The 17,605-nt window shown below is 37.6% G+C and overlaps 1 protein-coding gene across 1 annotated transcript; it reads right to left on the reverse strand.

Annotated features, from left to right (window-relative positions):
• Positions 1-610: 610 nt before the first annotated feature.
• Positions 611-4,708, reverse strand: LOC107816416 (uncharacterized). The gene is made up of 6 exons (XM_016642136.2): positions 4,510-4,708; positions 3,043-3,341; positions 2,860-2,917; positions 2,054-2,166; positions 1,180-1,411; positions 611-960 (listed from the first exon to the last, which is right to left on the reverse strand). The coding sequence occupies exons 1-5, from the start codon at positions 4,553-4,555 to the stop codon at positions 1,187-1,189; spliced, it is 741 nt and encodes a 246-aa protein (XP_016497622.1). The 5' UTR covers positions 4,556-4,708; the 3' UTR covers positions 611-960; positions 1,180-1,186.
• Positions 4,709-17,605: the final 12,897 nt, after the last annotated feature.

A 17,605-nucleotide genomic window follows, 5' to 3' on the forward strand; every position in this document is an offset into this window, starting at 1 on the left:
CAAAGATCTATACGACACTGGCCTAAGCCCAGAACTTGAAGTTGACCCTGACCCGCGACGTACATTATTTACTTGCTACACTTCCCATAATAGTATGTTTAGTAAGATTAAAGTAGACGAATAAGATACTCTCTTTGTTAAATACTACAATCTGCACTCTGAGGTTTATAATGCTTTATTACAGTGGATGTCCTAATTTTTATTTGAGCATAATGGTCTTTTCCTACTTTGGTGCGTCTCTCCACAGATACTTTTTATGCATGGTTATAATATGAGGCATATAAAATACTATATATATTCCTTTGGGGGAAAAAAGATAAATTTATATAAATATACAAAGATATTATACTACAAAGTATTGTCAACTCACAAAGGAGAACAACACTTGTATGGATTTGATTATCATTTCCAAGAAAAACAAATTAAGATGGGCAAGGCTATAGATTTTTATTATTAGCGTCTTCCGTGTGACCAATCATGCTAGACCACATTGACACACTTTACTTATATGACCAAATCAAAATCAAACGCCAACCGCCAAAATGCATAAAATTTCAACACCCTAATTGAAAAGATAGAATAAAACTTCACTACATCAAGAACGCACAAATTTTCCCTCAAATACCAAGTGTTCTACAGGATATCTTTCTTTTTTTTTGTTTTGTTTTCTTCATCACGATTGAACCATAAGGAAAATAAGAGGTTGGGACAGAAAATATGTCTGATCAAACAACCAGAATGCATTAAACACAAGTTCATGAACTTAAACTTTGAAAGCCCAGAAAGAAGCACGGCATTAGCTATGGTCTAAGTTTTCAGTCTTAACAAAGAACTAAAATCATAATCCCCACAACCCTCCTCCCGAAATCTCCAATATTTCCTCAACCCAGGTAGTTTTAACAATAAGCTGCCTCTACAAGCACACTTACTTCATAGGCCAAATAAAATGCTGGCCGACCCCTGCAACATACAACAAAAGTGTAAACCCTGTAAAATACTTACTAGCAATTATGAATCGCTGTTTTTTATAATTGAAGTGACTATGATGAAATTGTTCCAATAATATTTCCCAGTTTTTAGGGAAATATTCTGGCACACACCAACATGCTTATTATGCATCAAATGACCATAGAAAGAAGGGGACTTTTCCCCCTAGTTTGTTCGGATAGGGAGACCAACCTTTATCTCAACTTGTGGTAGGAAGATACACCCTTATGGTGTCTTTCATAGTAATTTTCCTCCTACAAGTAGGACATTTACCCTGAGCAGCTATAGAAGCCTTGATGCAACCCTTGCAGAAGATATGACCACATTTCGTTGACATCTCCTCAACTAGTGGACCCATGCATACAGGACAGCTAAATGTGGGTTCTTTTGGCTTTGGTGGTACAACACTCTGTGCAGCGACTGTCTGGCATCAGCGGCAAAGAATAATACAAATCATGAATAAATGGAACTCTCTGGAGATGACACCAATAATTAGGTTAACAAAGCGATATGGGGAAAAAACTGATTCCAATAGAACCAAAAATTTGGAATAAGACATTTCTAATGATGGATTGAGATTGCAATCATGGACCAAGCTGCTATAAAATGAACAACTTTAAAAGGCCAACAGCGAACACTTGAAATATGCAACTAAGAAACAATGCAATTAGCTAACAAGGCCATAAAGTTATGCAAAATTTACATTGGCCTAGAGTTGAAGCTTCTAGACTATAACAAATGTTTTCCTTTCCTTTTCCAAGCTACAGACATCTAAGCTAATGACAAAAAGTAAGGCGCCACAAAGAAAGGTAAGCAATACAAGTCAAAAGAAACAACTAAGAGATCAAACCAAACATTCTTTGTCACAAAATAAAAATCAGAATTACGTTTTGAGCAATAGTCCCAATAGATCCTTTTGAAATTTTGAACTTTATGAATATAATTGAAAAAAGGAAACACTTAAATGAGAACACTCTTATTTTTATTTTTTCCCAATAATTGAGAAACAAGAACACTCATGTTGTAAACAGCATTCAATATAGCATAAAAGAACTTCTGTAGTTACCTTTAAGCTGCTATTTGCTTCTAGGTTTATGTAAATGTCACCAATTAATGTTGGATCATTAGTTAAGACCCTTCTGCGCTTGTTGCGACTGTTAGCCTTAGGCAAACGATCCTCTGCAATAATTATGAGCCTATAAGACCAATCTCAAGGGACGCAAATGAAATAACCAAAGTCAAAATCAAGCTCTCCAAGGAGAAAGAAGTGCTCGATATGGCATTAACCCAACCACCTCAATGCTGATTTCGAGAATCATATCACATGCCTCAAATTGTCCACATAATACCATGGTACTGACATAGTTACATCGCCTCCCCTTGTCCACGTAGGCAAAAAGATCACAAAGAGTACATCAGAATATCATGTAAATACTGGCAAAGATCCACTATGCGTCATCAAGATTCATGTTGGTGTTAGTTTTTAGGTCATTCATTTTCCTACTTAGCATTTAATGAAAACAAAAAAAAAATCAACTCAATTCTCCATTCTATCAGAATTTAGACTCTTGTAATGAACACAAATAGATCCTGCACTTAATATCTTCAAGGAAATAAGCAGTTCTACAGTGCCTGCATATCTATTAGGTGAAAATCAGCCCATCAGTGACAGCATGAGATAAAAAAGAATTGTTAAATGTAAAAAAAGGAGGTCAAATCCTGATACACCAGTACAGGGGACAACAAGAGGTAATTCTGAGCTATTTTTAATAGAATTTTTAATATCTAGAGCAAGTGAGATAATGTTCTAAGACAGAAAATGTGCACACACAATCTACAGCTGTAAGCGCTCCTAAAAGAAGAATAAATTACCAGAATCCTCATCAACCACAATAACCTGTCCACGAGTCCTTATGGAGTTGTTTTTTGCCTAGAGAAAAGCAGGAAAATTTCTAACACAATTAGTCACAAGGTGAAACACCAGTAGTGCTATCACAAGATAATGCACCACCTAAAAATTTACAAAGGGAAAGCATTAAAGTTGGATAGGCGTACTTCTGCAAATGCCCTTGGAGAAGATATTATCACATCATCATCAAGTGCCTCAACATCAATTAGGGCAGGTGTCAAAGACGCACCCCTTGGTGCAGGTGGCACATCCCCAGGAACAGCACGACTTGAAGTTCCTTCCTGATCCCTATTATCAGCTGGGGGTGTGGCATTTAGATCCACATCTAGTACCGCCTTCCTTCTTGAGTGGTTCCTTGTATACCTAATCGGATGTGCCCTTCTGTCTTGGGTGCTCATTCTATGAATACTTGTGCTTCCCAACGGCAGCTTCGAACTTATATCTCCTAAGAAGATGTTGAACAAAATTATGCAATTGGAACAGAAAGTACGTAAATAAACATCAACCAACGTAAAGTAAATAAACATCAACCAACGTAAAGGTGTAATTTCAGCAACCTGTCATCCCAAGCGCCAATGCATAAGGAAAATTAGAAACACTACGTCATGCATTTAAAGTATCAAAACGCACTTTAGTGTAAGCTCTTGATAAATTTGTAAAAATAAAAAACAAGCAAGATGGACATAACCAAGAAGTAACAGATGAATGCAATTAGTATTTAAGCAAACAGCAAAATTTTCTTCCTGATGTGCCATCCTTTATATCTTTACACGGAAAAAGAAAACAAAAGAGACAACCAAACTTCGCCATGTGATTGTGACACTAAGAAACTTCACAAGCCATGCTTGAGCACTCAACATTAATTACAACTAAATCTAACAGCTTTGCTTTAAGACTAAAAAAAAGTCATCCACCTTACTCATATCAGGTTCGACGTTCAAAAAGATTTAAGTTATATACAATGGCAATGTAAAGAATCTTTACACCATATGTGGATTTAACCTATATAACAGGTTACTTATCATTTAATTTTTATCATTTAATTTAAGTTACTAATCAATGGTTATTGTACATAATTACCTACTACTACCTCTTAAATGACCTGATTATGTAAATATTGTTTAAACAGACATACATCTCACTGAATTTGGTTTTGAAATCAATATTAACATAACATACAGCCTCAAACAGAAGCGGAACTGCAAGAGTTCCGAAGTGAAAATATCTTTCTAACCCTGTGGATCCAAACCAAAAGACAAAAACTTGAAAGTGATGATTTTTTTTCCAAACCGCTAACTTTAACATTAAGCATATAATAATATTTCAAACAAAAACTCCAAAAATTTGGTGCGATTATCCGAAAAATAGCAGACAACTGTCGTAACTACTAATCCAGTACAAGTTTCTACTTCAAATAAAACACTCGAGTAAAACGACCACAAAGCAAGGGAAAAATTGTTAATAGAGACGGAACGAAAAAAGACAACGACTTTAGCCAAATCAACGGATCAAAACACCGAACAACAGATGGATTAAGCGATAAACGAAGAGAGAGAAAAACATACGAAATCAACAAATTCGAAGAATTGAAAAGATCGGTAGAAAAAGCGAACCTAAATTTGGAAAAATGTCCGATAATTTTGACCACCAATGGCTCATGAAGTAGGCATAGAGAGAGGAAGCATGGAAGAAAAACGCTGTCTAGGGTTTTCAATTTTTTTTGCGAGAGAAAAGTGGAGAGTAAAAAATTTGATTGTGTTCTTTGATTATTTTCCTTTTGGGTCTGGGCTATGCGAATGCGATGGCACACCCACATACAAAAGGTGTGTGTGACACGCGTCTTATGGTTTTGGGACTTGTGGCATTTTAATCGTGTGAACTCGTAACAAATTTAACGTTTTTTGCTAGGCGTGAGGACTTGTGTGTTTGAATCTGAGTTGCTCAAGTCTTCTTTTCTTATTTTTTTCCAAGTCTTCATACTCTTTTCAATCGGCCAATCAGTAAATATATACTCCCAAGTGAAATTTATATTAATTAATTTAATAAGATAACAAGATATATTAATTTATTTATTTATTTAGATAACAAAAATTTGTATACAAACACATATTATGTATCACTTAATTTGATTTTGATATTAATATAAGCGGATAAATTTTTAACCTTTTCAAACCTTTCATTTTAATTTGCATGATTCTCAACAACATCCTGTGCCATTTTTCCTTCCCAACTGAGTATTTCGATGTCCTACTTTAATACTCTCTCCGTTCACTTTTATTTGGCACGTTTTGATTTTTTACACTAGGGGTGTTCGTCGGTCGGTACGGTATATTTAGAGATTTCGATTCGGTATTTTCGGTATTCGGTTTCTTAAAATGCAATACCAATATCGTACCTAATTAAATTCGGTATGGTCTGATTTTTCTCCTTTCGGTTTTATTCGGTTCGGTAACTTCGGTTTATTCGGTTTGAATACTAACTTGTGCATAGAGTCATAAAACGTAATATTCTAAATTAAAGTACTCAAAAGTGCAAAACTAAAAATATATGTTCACAAAAGTTTTGTCCAAAACTAGCAAATATCAACCCAGAAAGAGAAAACTGTACATAAAAGAATAAATTTGATCATTAGGAATGTCTTGTTACTTGATTAGAGTTAAAGGATGAACTTAGAGAATAACGAAAAATAAAATTTTAGATTTTTATATTTATGTTATAATTAATAATATGTGTATTATGTAATATAATATATATTTCGGTACAGTATCAGTATTTCGGTATTTTATTATTTTATTTTAAAATACCAAATACCATACCTAATACCAATATTTTTTAAACCTTAACATACCGAATACCAAAATATCGAATACCAAATACCAAAATTTTCGATTTTGGTACGGTAATTCGGTATTTCATTATTTCATTTTAAAATATCAAATACCTTACCTAATACCAATATTTTTTAAAACTTAACATACCGAATACCAAAATATCGAATACCAAATACCAAAATTTTTGGTTTTGGTACGGTAATTCGGTATTTACCAAATTATGCACAGCCTTATTTCACACTCCTTAAGAAATAATAAATGAAGTGTATAACTTAGCATGATACTCATATTAATTGATGCATATTTTGTTGGATTTGAGAAAATGATTTGAAATGAGTAATAAATATTGTGGGTATAACAGGAAAAAAAATTGTCATTCTCTTAATATGCGTAAAGTGACAAGTAAAAATAAAAATCTATTTTTAGTATACCTGTCAAGTAAAAGTAAACGAATGTACCACTATACTCCTACTACTTATGATAGTTTAGAAAAGTGTAAGAAATTTGGTGCTTTAACTCAATTAATTCCTTAAGTTCGAAAAATGGTCTATCTTAGTTCTTCTTGTACAACGGAACATTAATCAAAAATTACATGCATTTAAGGCACAATCTGAATGTAGAGTTTAAGATAGCAATTATTATATTAATCTTGTCGAAGAATATATTTAAAATATTGGTTTGATTGAAAACATATCGTATCAACGTTAAAAATTTGAAAGGGGAATGAACTGAAATAAGCATACCGTATCAATTCAATTAATAGCATGTCGTGTCAATATTATTAATTGAATCGTGTGAATATATTATAAAATAACAACAACAACAAAAAGTAGTATAAATTGGGAAAGAATTAAGTTGACTTCAAACCTTAAACGTCCTCACTCTTACAAAGTTACCACTGAAGCCCTTTGTACCCAAAAGAGAAAAATGAGTGACTTGAAAGAAAGAAAGAAAAAATGAATCGATTTGCTTACTCCATCCATACTTCTCATCTTATTTATACGCTATGGTGTTTGGTTGAAATTAGAGGAGTCAAAATGGAATTGTTGGGTTAAAATTGAATCGGTCAAAACTAATTAAGTAAAGATTCAGGATCCCCGGTCAATACGAGTTAGGTTATATTTGTGTTGAATATATATAAGTACATTAACTTTTCAAACATTTTATTACTATTATATTGGGTGAAAAAATATTTCCTTATCAATTGAATACAGTGGCGGAGCCACCTTATAGGAAGGGACGTCAAATAACATCCCTTCGCGAGAAAAATATACTGTGTAGCTAGGTAAAAAAATAAATTATATGTATATATAATATGTATTGACTCCTCTTAATTTCCTGGTATATTTATTTTTACATATTTTGACACCTCTTAACGAAAATTATGGCTCCGCCACTGATTGAATATGAAGTCATTACCTAACTTTCCAAACAATTTATTATTATTATGATTGGTGAAAAGATATTTCCTTATCAGTTGAATCTCAAGTCGTTACCTAACTTTTCAAACAATTTATTACTATTACAATTTGTGAAAAAAAGTATTTCCTTATCAATTTACTTAATTCTTTATCCTATTTTTGGCTATAGACTTCAGTAATTTATGGAGTCCATGTTAGACAATCTGTATTACTATAATAAATAATGAAACAGTAAATTTTCTGAAACAGAAGAAGGAACAGAAAATTAGCAGCAACAGAATGTCAAAATAATGAAGCTGAATCTGAAATATAATTTCGGAATAAAATCGAGCCCACTGAATGCACAGTGTGTTCTTAAAGAAATTATTCCCCTCAAGTACGCGAGGTGCTAGAATATTATCCTCTCACGATAGAACGATATAACTCGCCAGAGTGTTGGTACCAAAAACGCTAGTGAATAGCGAACCTGTAACGACCCGACCGGTCGTTTTGAGCTCTAGCGCATCGTTCGGCAATTTGAGGCCTTGAGTAACTTCACTTCAGGTATTATGACTTGTATGTGTGGTCGGAATTGAATTTCGGGAAGTTCGGGAATGATTTGGAAAGAAAATTTTAATTTCGGAAGCTTTAAGTTGGAAGAATTGGCTAAGATTTGACTTTTGAGTAAACGACCTCGGAATCAGAATTTGAAGGTTCCAATAGGTTCGTATGATGATTTCGGACTTGGATGTATATTCGGGTTGAGTATCGGATCACCCGGGAGTATTTTGGCGCTTATCATGGAAAGTTGGCATTTTGAAAGTTTAAGAATTTTTTAAGTTTGGCTTGAGGTGGACTTTGGTGTCGTCGATGTCACATTGGGATTTTGAGACTTGGAATAGGTTTGTATTGTGATTTATGACCTGTGCGCAAAGTTTGGCGTAATTCCAGAATGTTTTGTTATGAATCGGACGCGTTCGTCGAAGTTTGAAGGTTGGAAAGTTGAAAGAAAGGTTTTGGCCGTCGATTTGTAATTTTGACGTTGTTTGACGTGATTCGAGGTTTTGACTAAGTCTGTATCATGTGGTGGGATGTGTTGGTATGTTTGGACAGGGTCACGGGGGCCTCGGGTGCGAATCGGGGTGGAAATGGATCGAGTTTGGACTTGGAAGAACTGCTGAAGCTTAAGGCTTCTGGTGCGATCGCACCTGCGAGGTTATGGCCGCAGGTGCGAGACCGCAGAAGCAGCCCAGGAGTCGCAGAAGTGGTAGGGAGTGAGCTGGATGGGATTCGCAGGTGCGAGGAATATGCCGCACCTGCGGGCTCGCAGATGCGGGGAGCGCAGAAACGGAAGTGGCCTGGGCTGGTCGATCGCAGGTGCGGGTGTTGTAGTGCATCTGCGGAGCCGCAGGTGCAGTCATGGGCGCACAAGTGCGGAGTGTGCTCGAGCTGGGGAGTCCGCAAATGCAAAGGTTTTCCGCAGAAGCGGATGCGCATCTACGGTTGTTTGGCCGCAAAAGCAGAAAGGGCTGGCCTTAGGGAAAGCTGCATCTGCGAGGAAGTTTCCGCAGAAGCGGCTATTTGACCGCAAATGCAAAAGGTCGTCTGGGCAGAGGTGTTCTTTTAAAAGCGGGATTTAGCCCATTTTTACTTGGTTGGAGCGATTTTGAAAAGCTTCAAGAGGAGATTTTCTTCAAACAACACAAGGTAAGTGATTCCCACCTATTACAAGTTAAATACATGATTTATATATGGATTTAAACATGGAAATTAGTAGAAATTTGGGATTTTGGTAAAAATTCTAGAATTTGGTACTTTTGAATTTTGACCACAAAATTGGACATAGAATTGAGAATAAATTATATATTTGAGTTCCTCGTGTTATGGATAAGGTTTATCTTTAAAAAATTTCGGAATCCGGGCACGTGAGCCCAAGGGTTGACTTATCAACTTTTCGAGCGGAGTTAGAAATTATTTAAATTGATTAATTATGGGTATTAGAGTATATTTTGATTGTTTTGTACATTGTTTGACTAGTTTTGGATCGACGGGCATCGGTTTGAGGTGTTAGAGAGGCTCTGGAGCTAGTTATGGAACTTCGGAGCGAGGTAAGTCTCATGTCTAACTCTGTGAGGGGAAACTACCCTAGGTGATGTATTTGTTATGTGCTACTTGTTGTGGGGGCTACGTACGCACGAGGTGACGAGAGTCCGTACGTGGCTAGATTCATGTTATGTCCGGGTAGACTTAGGTTCTCGCCATGCTATAACTGTACTATTTGAGTTATCTCTTGCCTATTAAATTCTTTTATTTTACATTGCGACTTGAGATTAGACTCGTGTAGAATGATAGACTTGCTATTGTAGAGATTAGACGTACTTCATGATTAGCCATGGAATAATTGTACTCCTCTTACGAATTTTTCCCGCGTTATGCGCTCTCATCGAAAGGTTTTTCTTCAAAATTCATGACTCACACGTCTATTCGTGAGTGGGGTCAAGGATCCATCAAAGCTTCTTATTCTAATGGGATCGGGTTGTTCGCCTCGGCAGTATAGATACATCTATGGTTCGTGTCGTTCGACCCTCGACAGCGCGCACATTATAATAGATCGGTTTGTATGCCTCGGCAGGATTTTGTATCACACTCTCATGGGAGCGGGTCGTTCGTCTCGGCAATAAAATAGATGTATCTATAGTTCGGCAATAAAATAGATGTATCTATAGTTCGGCAATATTATGATGGATCGGGCCATATGCCTCGGCATTTCTATAAAATACTCTTATGAAATCGTGCGTAATAACTTATAAGAAGGCAATATTTCTGTGAGTTTTCCTGATTTGAACTGTGACGACCTATCTGGTGAGGTCCATTATATATACTCCGATTGAGGAGGTAACTATTAGCTGAGAGTTGAGTTATTGCTGAGAGGAAAACTTTACCATGTATTTATACTTGTTATTTTGTCTCTTTATTTTTACTGTATCTGTCTTATTAGACCACTGGTAAGTGTTGATATCGACCCCTTGTCACTACTTCTCTGGGGTTAGGCTAGATACTTACTGGGTACATGTTGATTTCCATACTCTTGCTATACTTGCTGCACTTTTGTGCAGGTACATATATGTCTGGTGGTCTTTTGGGCGCAGAGGCGCGGCTATTGCGGGGACTTTACCGTGAGTTGTATTTCATGTTACAATCTGCAGCATGCAGAGTCTCCATCTGAGTTATTTATATTCTCCTGTCTAATTTGTATTCCAAATATATGTTATTTTATTATATTTCCTAGTTGATGTTCATGCACTCGTGACACCGAGTTTTGGGGGTTCCTACAGGTTGTTCGTTATTGTAGTTCATGTAGTTATTATCATTTATCCTGTAAATTTTATTTTATACTATTTAAATAATGGATATTATGATTTTGAAAGTAATAAAATGAGTAAAAAAATTGATAAATCAACGTTGGCTTGTCTGACGGCGGCGTTAGGCGTCATCACAACCTATAGTGGATTTTGGGTCGTGACAGAACCACTTGAAGGCTGTAAACCACACTGAAACTTTAATTGTGCATAAGAAGGAGAAGAAGCTTAGAAAATTTTCTTAAGGAATAATTCTGCCTATAAATGGTCGTGACAAACCATTTATAACCATTTTCTGGCACTATCTCTGAAAAGGTTTGGATCCTTTCAAAAACAGCCATGGCTATCGGAACAGGTGGGAACGTTTTCCGTTTGAAATATTTCGGGAAAAAGGATTTAAAATAATCCGGGAAAGAAGCGGACCGGGTCACGGGTCCTAGGTTATTCCGGGTTGAATTTTCTTTAATTAATTAATTAAATATTTGAAATAAATTTTGTCCAAAAGATTAATCAATCAATCTTTGACCAAATCTGAATCTGAAGCCGAAACCGAGCCGAGCAAGCGAGTGAGAGACGACGACGCAAGGCTTACTTTTTTTCCAACCCATTTAATACCAAAGGAAGTGTTTTCTCAATATAAACACATTCTCTTTTCTTTCCACCACCAATGAGGGACACTTGCTCTTTCCAAAGTATAGGGGAGCTCACTTTCCTTCCATTTTTTCCCTCCATTTCCCATTCACTAATCTTTTAAACCCAAAAATCCTCCACATGAATGGGGAATGGCTATAAGACAAACGAATGCACGGACGAGTATGTGATTTACATGCAAGAATTAATTGCATCTGGATAAGTAGGCTTTCCTTTGAACTTTCCATAGTGAACTTATATCGGATATACTCGGTTAATCGGTAGATTTGATATCTTTGAACCGTCGAGCTTTATTGTATACCTAGACAACATAAGCAACACAATCAACCCTTAACCATCTATGGTTCTCATGGTTGTGTTCGTTTTAGCCATGAACACCACCTTGTTTTATGAGTGCTTAGAGAATGGGCCTTTACTTTCATTTCCCTTGAAGCGGCTTACACTTCATACTCACATAGGTGATTTCTAAATATGTAATCCTATAGACCCACTATCTGGTCATTTCCTGCTAGACTTAGCAAATCATTAAAAAGTTGTAAGCTTTATTAACTCACAAAAAAGCCTTAATGCTTTACCCTGATTTCTGAACATTGTCTTTATCACGAGAATGGGTTAAGTTATTTGACAATGTTGAACCGTCAATCATAACTTTATTTTATCTCTTTGAACCTAGCTATTGGGATCTCCAGTCTACTATGTAGAGTTACCGTCATTATGACTTGTCTTAGGCCTTAATCCCATTCCCTTTAATGATTTTTCAACTGCCTCTCTAGATAGGCCTTTTGTAAGTGGATCTGACACGTTATCTCTTGACTTTACATAGCCAATCATGATAATAGCACTAGAGAGTAGTTGTCTAACGGTATTGTAACGACCCGACAGGTAGTTGTCTAACGGTATTGTAATGACCCGACAAGTCGTTTTGAGCTCTAGCGCATCATTCAGTGGTTTGAGGCCTTGAGTAGCTTCACTCCACATATTATGACTTGTACGTGTGGTTAGAATTTAATTTCGGGAAGTTCGGAGTTGGTTTGGAAAGAAAATTCTAAATTTGGAAGCTTTAAGTTGGAAGAGTTGACTGAACCTGGACTTTTGAGTAAACGACCTCGGAATAAGGATTTGAAGGTTCCAATAGGTTCATATGATGATTTCGGACTTGGACGTATGTTCGGATCGAGTGTCGGGTAGCCCGGGAGTATTTCAGCGCTTATTATGGAAGGTTGGCATTTTGAAGGCTTAATAATTTCCTAAGTTTGGGTTGAAGTAGATTTTGATATTATCGATGTCCTTTTGAGATTCCGAGCCTGGGAATAGTTCCGTATGGTGATTTTGGTCTTAAGTGCGTATCCGGACGTTGATTTGGAGATCCGTAGGTTATTTCGGCGTCAATTGGCGAAAGTTGAAAATTTGGATGATTTTGAGAAGTTTGTGCGGGAGTGGACTTTTTGATATCGGGGTCGGAGTAGGTCAGTAATGTCAATTATGACTTGTGTGCAAAATTTGAGGTCAATCGGGCGTGATTTGATAGGTTTCGGCATCAATCGTAGAAGTTTGAAGTTTTAAAGTTCATTAAGTTTGAATTGGAGGGTGATTCGTGTTTTTAGCGTTGTTTGATATGATTTAAAGGCTCGGCTTAGTTCGTATAATGTTTTAAGACTTGTTGGTATGTTTGGTTGGGGTCCTAGGGGCCTCTGGTGAGTTTCGGATGCTTAATGGATAGAATTTGAATTTGGAGGAAGAGATGAAGCAGCTGGGCATCAGGTGCGATCGCACCTGCGTGAAAAGGGCCGTAGGTGCGAGCCCGCAGAAGCGGCCTAGTGGTCGCAGAAGCAAAAAGGAGTGAGGGACTGGGAGTCCGCAGGTGCGGAAGAATTTTCGCAGAAGCGGATGCGCACCTGCGGTGAAGGAGCGCAGAAGCGAAGGAGCTGGACTTGGGGGAGAGCCGCACCTGCGAGTAATCCTCCGCAGAAGCGGAGGCGCAAAAGTAGCAAAAAGGACCGCAGGTGCGAAGACCGGGGCTGGGCAATGAGTTGTTTTTAAGACGGGATTTGGCCTATTTCTTTTATTCTCTCTTGGTTTGGGACGATTCTTGGAGAGCTTCAAGTTGAGGTTTTCATCATCAATGGCAAGGTAAGTTATCCCCACCTATTGTGAGTTAAATACAAGGATTTTATATGGACTCAAGCATGAAAATTTGTAGAAATTTGGGATTTTGAAGAAAAACCTAGAAATTGGTATTTTTGGATTTTGACCACGAAATCGGACATGAAATTAGGAATAAATCATATATTTGTGTTCGTGATCTTATGGGTAATGTTTATCTACGAAAAGTTTCGCAATCCGGGCATGTAGGCCCGAGGGTTGATTTTATCGGCTTTTCGAGCGGAGTTAAAAATTGTTTAAATTGATAAATTATGGGTATTATAACACTTTTTGATTGGTTTGCACCTTGTTTGCATAGTTTTGGGTCGACAAGCATCGGTTTGAGGTGTTCCCATAGTTGATTTAAATTAAAAATTATTGCTAATTGTGGGGGCTACGTACACACGAGGTGATAAGAGTCCGTGTGTAGCTACTAATTATGCAATGTCCGGGTAGTTTAGGACTCAAATCATGAATCACTTGTAATAATTGAATCCTTTATTAATTAAAGTACTGGAATTATATTTGAAATTGTTAGAAGAAATAATAAAAGACCAAAATTTCACATACTTAAATTTTTGTGCAAATTACTTGACTGTTAATAGAAATTGTACATCCTTATGTATTAGTATTATAATAACTTGTCATTCTGGAGGTTTATAAGAAAATGTCCTCCTTTCTTGTGGAGCGGGCCGAATGCCTCGGCAATATAGATGCATCTATGGATCGTGTCGCACATCCCTCGGCAGTGTACTCGATACTCTGGATCGGGCCGAACGACCTCGGCATAAATCGTGTTTAATAATGAAAATTACACGATGCCTTGACATTTTATTGCAGTTTGTGAAGATAATAATTAATTGGAAATTATTGAATTTGAAAGAATTATTTATTTCCGCTTGTTAAGAAAATTATTGTTATCCACCTAAACTATGTCTATTTAAATATTTCTATTTTAATATTATTGACTCATAGTGAGTGTCAAAGTCACTCTCTCGTCACTACCTCTTCGAAATTAGACTTAATACTTACTGGGTACACGTTGTTTACTTACTCATACTACACTTGCTGCACATTTTTTGTGCAGGTACATGTATGTCTAGTGATCTTTTGGGCACAGAGGCACAGCTATCGCAGGGACTTACGGTGAGTTGCATTCCATGCTACGAATCTGCAGCTACAGAGTCTCCATCAAAGTTATTATGTGATGGTAGCTTAAAGCAAAGTAGGGGAGCCCCACCGTCTACGATTTGATTGCGTGATTGTCTGCTTGTGCGGGTTCTGGCTACCGGTGCATTGGTGAACTATTCATGACCAAGAAAAGAAAACATCAGGAGTAATTCGAGCACGGAACTTGATGAATGTGTGCCAAACTTCGTCTTATTGATTCGGGTGCAAGTTTTGGGAAGACTCAGAGTTTATGCTTCTTGTGGGTGTAATGTACAAGGAAAAGAATTCAGTCGATTTCTTCTTTGAGAGGGTATTCATGTGCTAGCAAAGCAATGAAGTTTGGTTATATTTGAGACTAGGTCAGAGTGGGCGACTCTTAACAATGGTCTAGTGAGTTCAAGAATTTAAGTCCAGTGCCTAAGGATTTCGGGTCCATTATGTGGTTAAGGATCGAGTTTTCTGCAGGGGATTGTGAACGAGACTTGGAGTATTTTATGTTATCATCGGGTATGCGGTGCGATATTGGAATAAAGGAAGAAATAATTTCGGATTTGCGAGAGGTCTTGCGGAATAGGTATACTAGTTGGGAATAACATTGTGTGCATCAGGAAGGTATGAGATGAGTTATGAGTATTGAGATGATGTGGTCTCGTGATGCGAGTCACTCGGTATGAGTGCAGATTTAGTTCGTTATGTTTGAATGGAGCTGCTAGTATTTCTAAGGCAAGTCAAGAGTGAAGTTGAAGAACATGGGTCGGTTAGTAATGGTTGAATCAGCATGATTGTGGTAGTGATCAGTCCCTTCAGCGTGAATTTATACATATGGTTTGTGGTTGTACTCGCGGGCTTGGTAGCCACCATAACTTGATAAATCTGAGAGGTATTAATTCAAATGGCTTTGTAGTGTAAATGAATTTCTAGGAGAGTCATGGCGGTGTATATCACGACTTGAGGATGTATTTTCTATGATTTGGCAATTCAGTTATGTGTTGCATTGGTTCTTCTGAAATGAGCTATGTGAAAGGTTTTCTAGTTAGTGAAGTGATCATTCTACTAGTAATTCAGGAGTTATGATGAATTCTGGTATTCTCGCATAACGACATGATAGTTGCAATGAGTGGCATGGGGATTTGAAAGTTGAGGATCAAGGTTGCGGTTCGGTGTTGACAAGAATGTCACGAGCTCGGATGAGCAGGGGTAAATTCAAATGTTTAGAGTAAGATGACATTTTCTTTAGTGTTACCAGAGGACGGCGTACTGTGTAAGAGGCCTTGTGTATTGAATTGCGGATTCTTAATTTATTTTACGGAATTTTAACAATTAGTGGTATAGATGTGCGAACATTGCTACCTGAGCCGAAGGTTGTGGGAGCGTACCCCACGGGTAAATCTGTATAAGTGTGATATGTTAGTCACTTGATTTCTAAAGATTAAAACCAAGTATGGAGATTTTTGGGTACCATCGCTAATATGGGAGTTTGCTCCGGATTAGGACGGTTGCTCATGTGTGTCATGAATAGGGTCATTGTGAATCCTTAAAAGGTTATTAGCCCAGTATGGTATGATATGAATCGATTTGAGGTCCGTTGGTGGGTCTAATGTGAATGTGTTCTCTACTTAAGGTCGGACATGTTCGTTCATCATAACATTCCTTACGAAGGAGTCATCGGGCATTGGATGTTATTTCCGTCGTCAGCTATTCCGTGTAGCCTATATTGTGCCACGTGGGTTGTGAGATGGCTTAATTATTCGCATGTGTGTTGAGGCCCATGTAGCTTGCGGTGTTATATGAGCAGGATAGCTCTCGAGATGCAGGTTATTTTATCGCACCTTAGTTGTGCTTGAGTTTCATAGCGTGTGGCGCTATTCGCCTTCTCAGGATTTGTATTATGCACTAGCGTGCTTGTGGTCGATATGCAGGCATTTTGTAAGAATAAGTGTCATGGCTTGATGTGTGTCTTGTCTTCTTAATTGTTATGTGCGGATCGGGTGGCACGTCTCCATGGGTATACTGTTTGGATCGAGTTGCACGCCACAACAATGTCATGATTGGATCGGGTTGCACATCGCAACAGTGAAATGTTGAGCACAATTGCGTATATTTGTTGCTGTGTATTTTGTTTCTCATTCTCCGAGGAGAGACTCCATGATTTGTTAATTCGGCTAGTGGTTATGAGTTTCTATGCATCTCTTTCGTCGTGGCAGTATTGCGGGTATTGGAGCAGGGCTTATATGTGTTATGGGGTGTATTATGGGCTACAGATTCGTGAAATTAAAGCTATTGGGGTCGGATGATGTTATAATGGGCAACCGACTTATGTGGTGCATGGGGTGACTTCAACACAAGTGCACAATCATGTTTTGGTACAGTGCGTGGTGATTGGTACGGTGTTCGTGTGTTAGAGTCAGGCCTCGTAAAGGAATTCAGAAGTGGGAACTTGGTTTTTTTTTTTAAGCTTGTTAACAAAGTTTATATGGAGAACTTTTAGTCTGGCTCGAGCTAATGTATCCAACCGGAATGTGGTGGCACGGGTAGGTGCACAAGGTATTATACAGTGAGTTTGGACAACACCAGAGCAGTCCTTAGCACGTTCGAGGATGAACGTATGTTTAAGTGAGAGAGAATGTAACGACCCGGCCGGTCGTTTTGAGCTCTAGCATGTCATTCAGTGGTTTGAGGCTTTGAGTAGCTTCACTCCAGGTATTATGACTTGTACGTGTGATCGAAATTTAATTTCGGGAAGTTCGGAATTGGTTTGGAAAGAAAATTCTAAATGTGGAAGCTTTAAGTTGGAAGAGTTGACCAAACTTGGACTTTTGAGTAAACGACCTCGGAATCGGGATTTGAAGGTTCCAATAGGTTCGTATGATGATTTCGGACTTGGGCGTATGTTCGGATCGAGTGTCGGGTAGCCCCAGAGTATTTCAACGCTTATTACGGAAGGTTGACATTTTGAAGGCTTAATAATTTCATAAGTTTGAGTTGAAGTAGATTTTGATGTTATCGATGTCCGTTTGGGATTCCGAGCCTGGGAATAGTTCCGTATGGTGATTTTGGTCTTAAGTGCATATCCAGATGTTGATTTGGAGGTACGTAGATCATTTCGGTGTCAATTGGCGAAAGTTGGAAATTTGGATGATTTTGAGAAGTTTGACC

Source organism: Nicotiana tabacum, chromosome 19 (assembly GCF_000715075.1).
Source record: "Nicotiana tabacum cultivar K326 chromosome 19, ASM71507v2, whole genome shotgun sequence".
Classification (NCBI taxonomy): Eukaryota; Viridiplantae; Streptophyta; class Magnoliopsida; order Solanales; family Solanaceae; genus Nicotiana; species Nicotiana tabacum.

Bases quoted from the DNA above. Each gene is read 5' to 3' on its own strand.
- LOC107816416 (XM_016642136.2), bottom strand. From the start codon at position 4,555: ATGAGCCATTGGTGGTCAAAATTATCGGACATTTTTCCAAATTTAG. The intron at 3,342-4,509 runs GTTCGCTTTTTC...ACATCTTCTTAG, and splicing joins GGACATTTTTCCAAATTTAG to GAGATATAAGTTCGAAGCTG. The intron at 1,412-2,053 runs GTAACTACAGAA...CGCTGATGCCAG, and splicing joins AAGCAAATAGCAGCTTAAAG to ACAGTCGCTGCACAGAGTGT.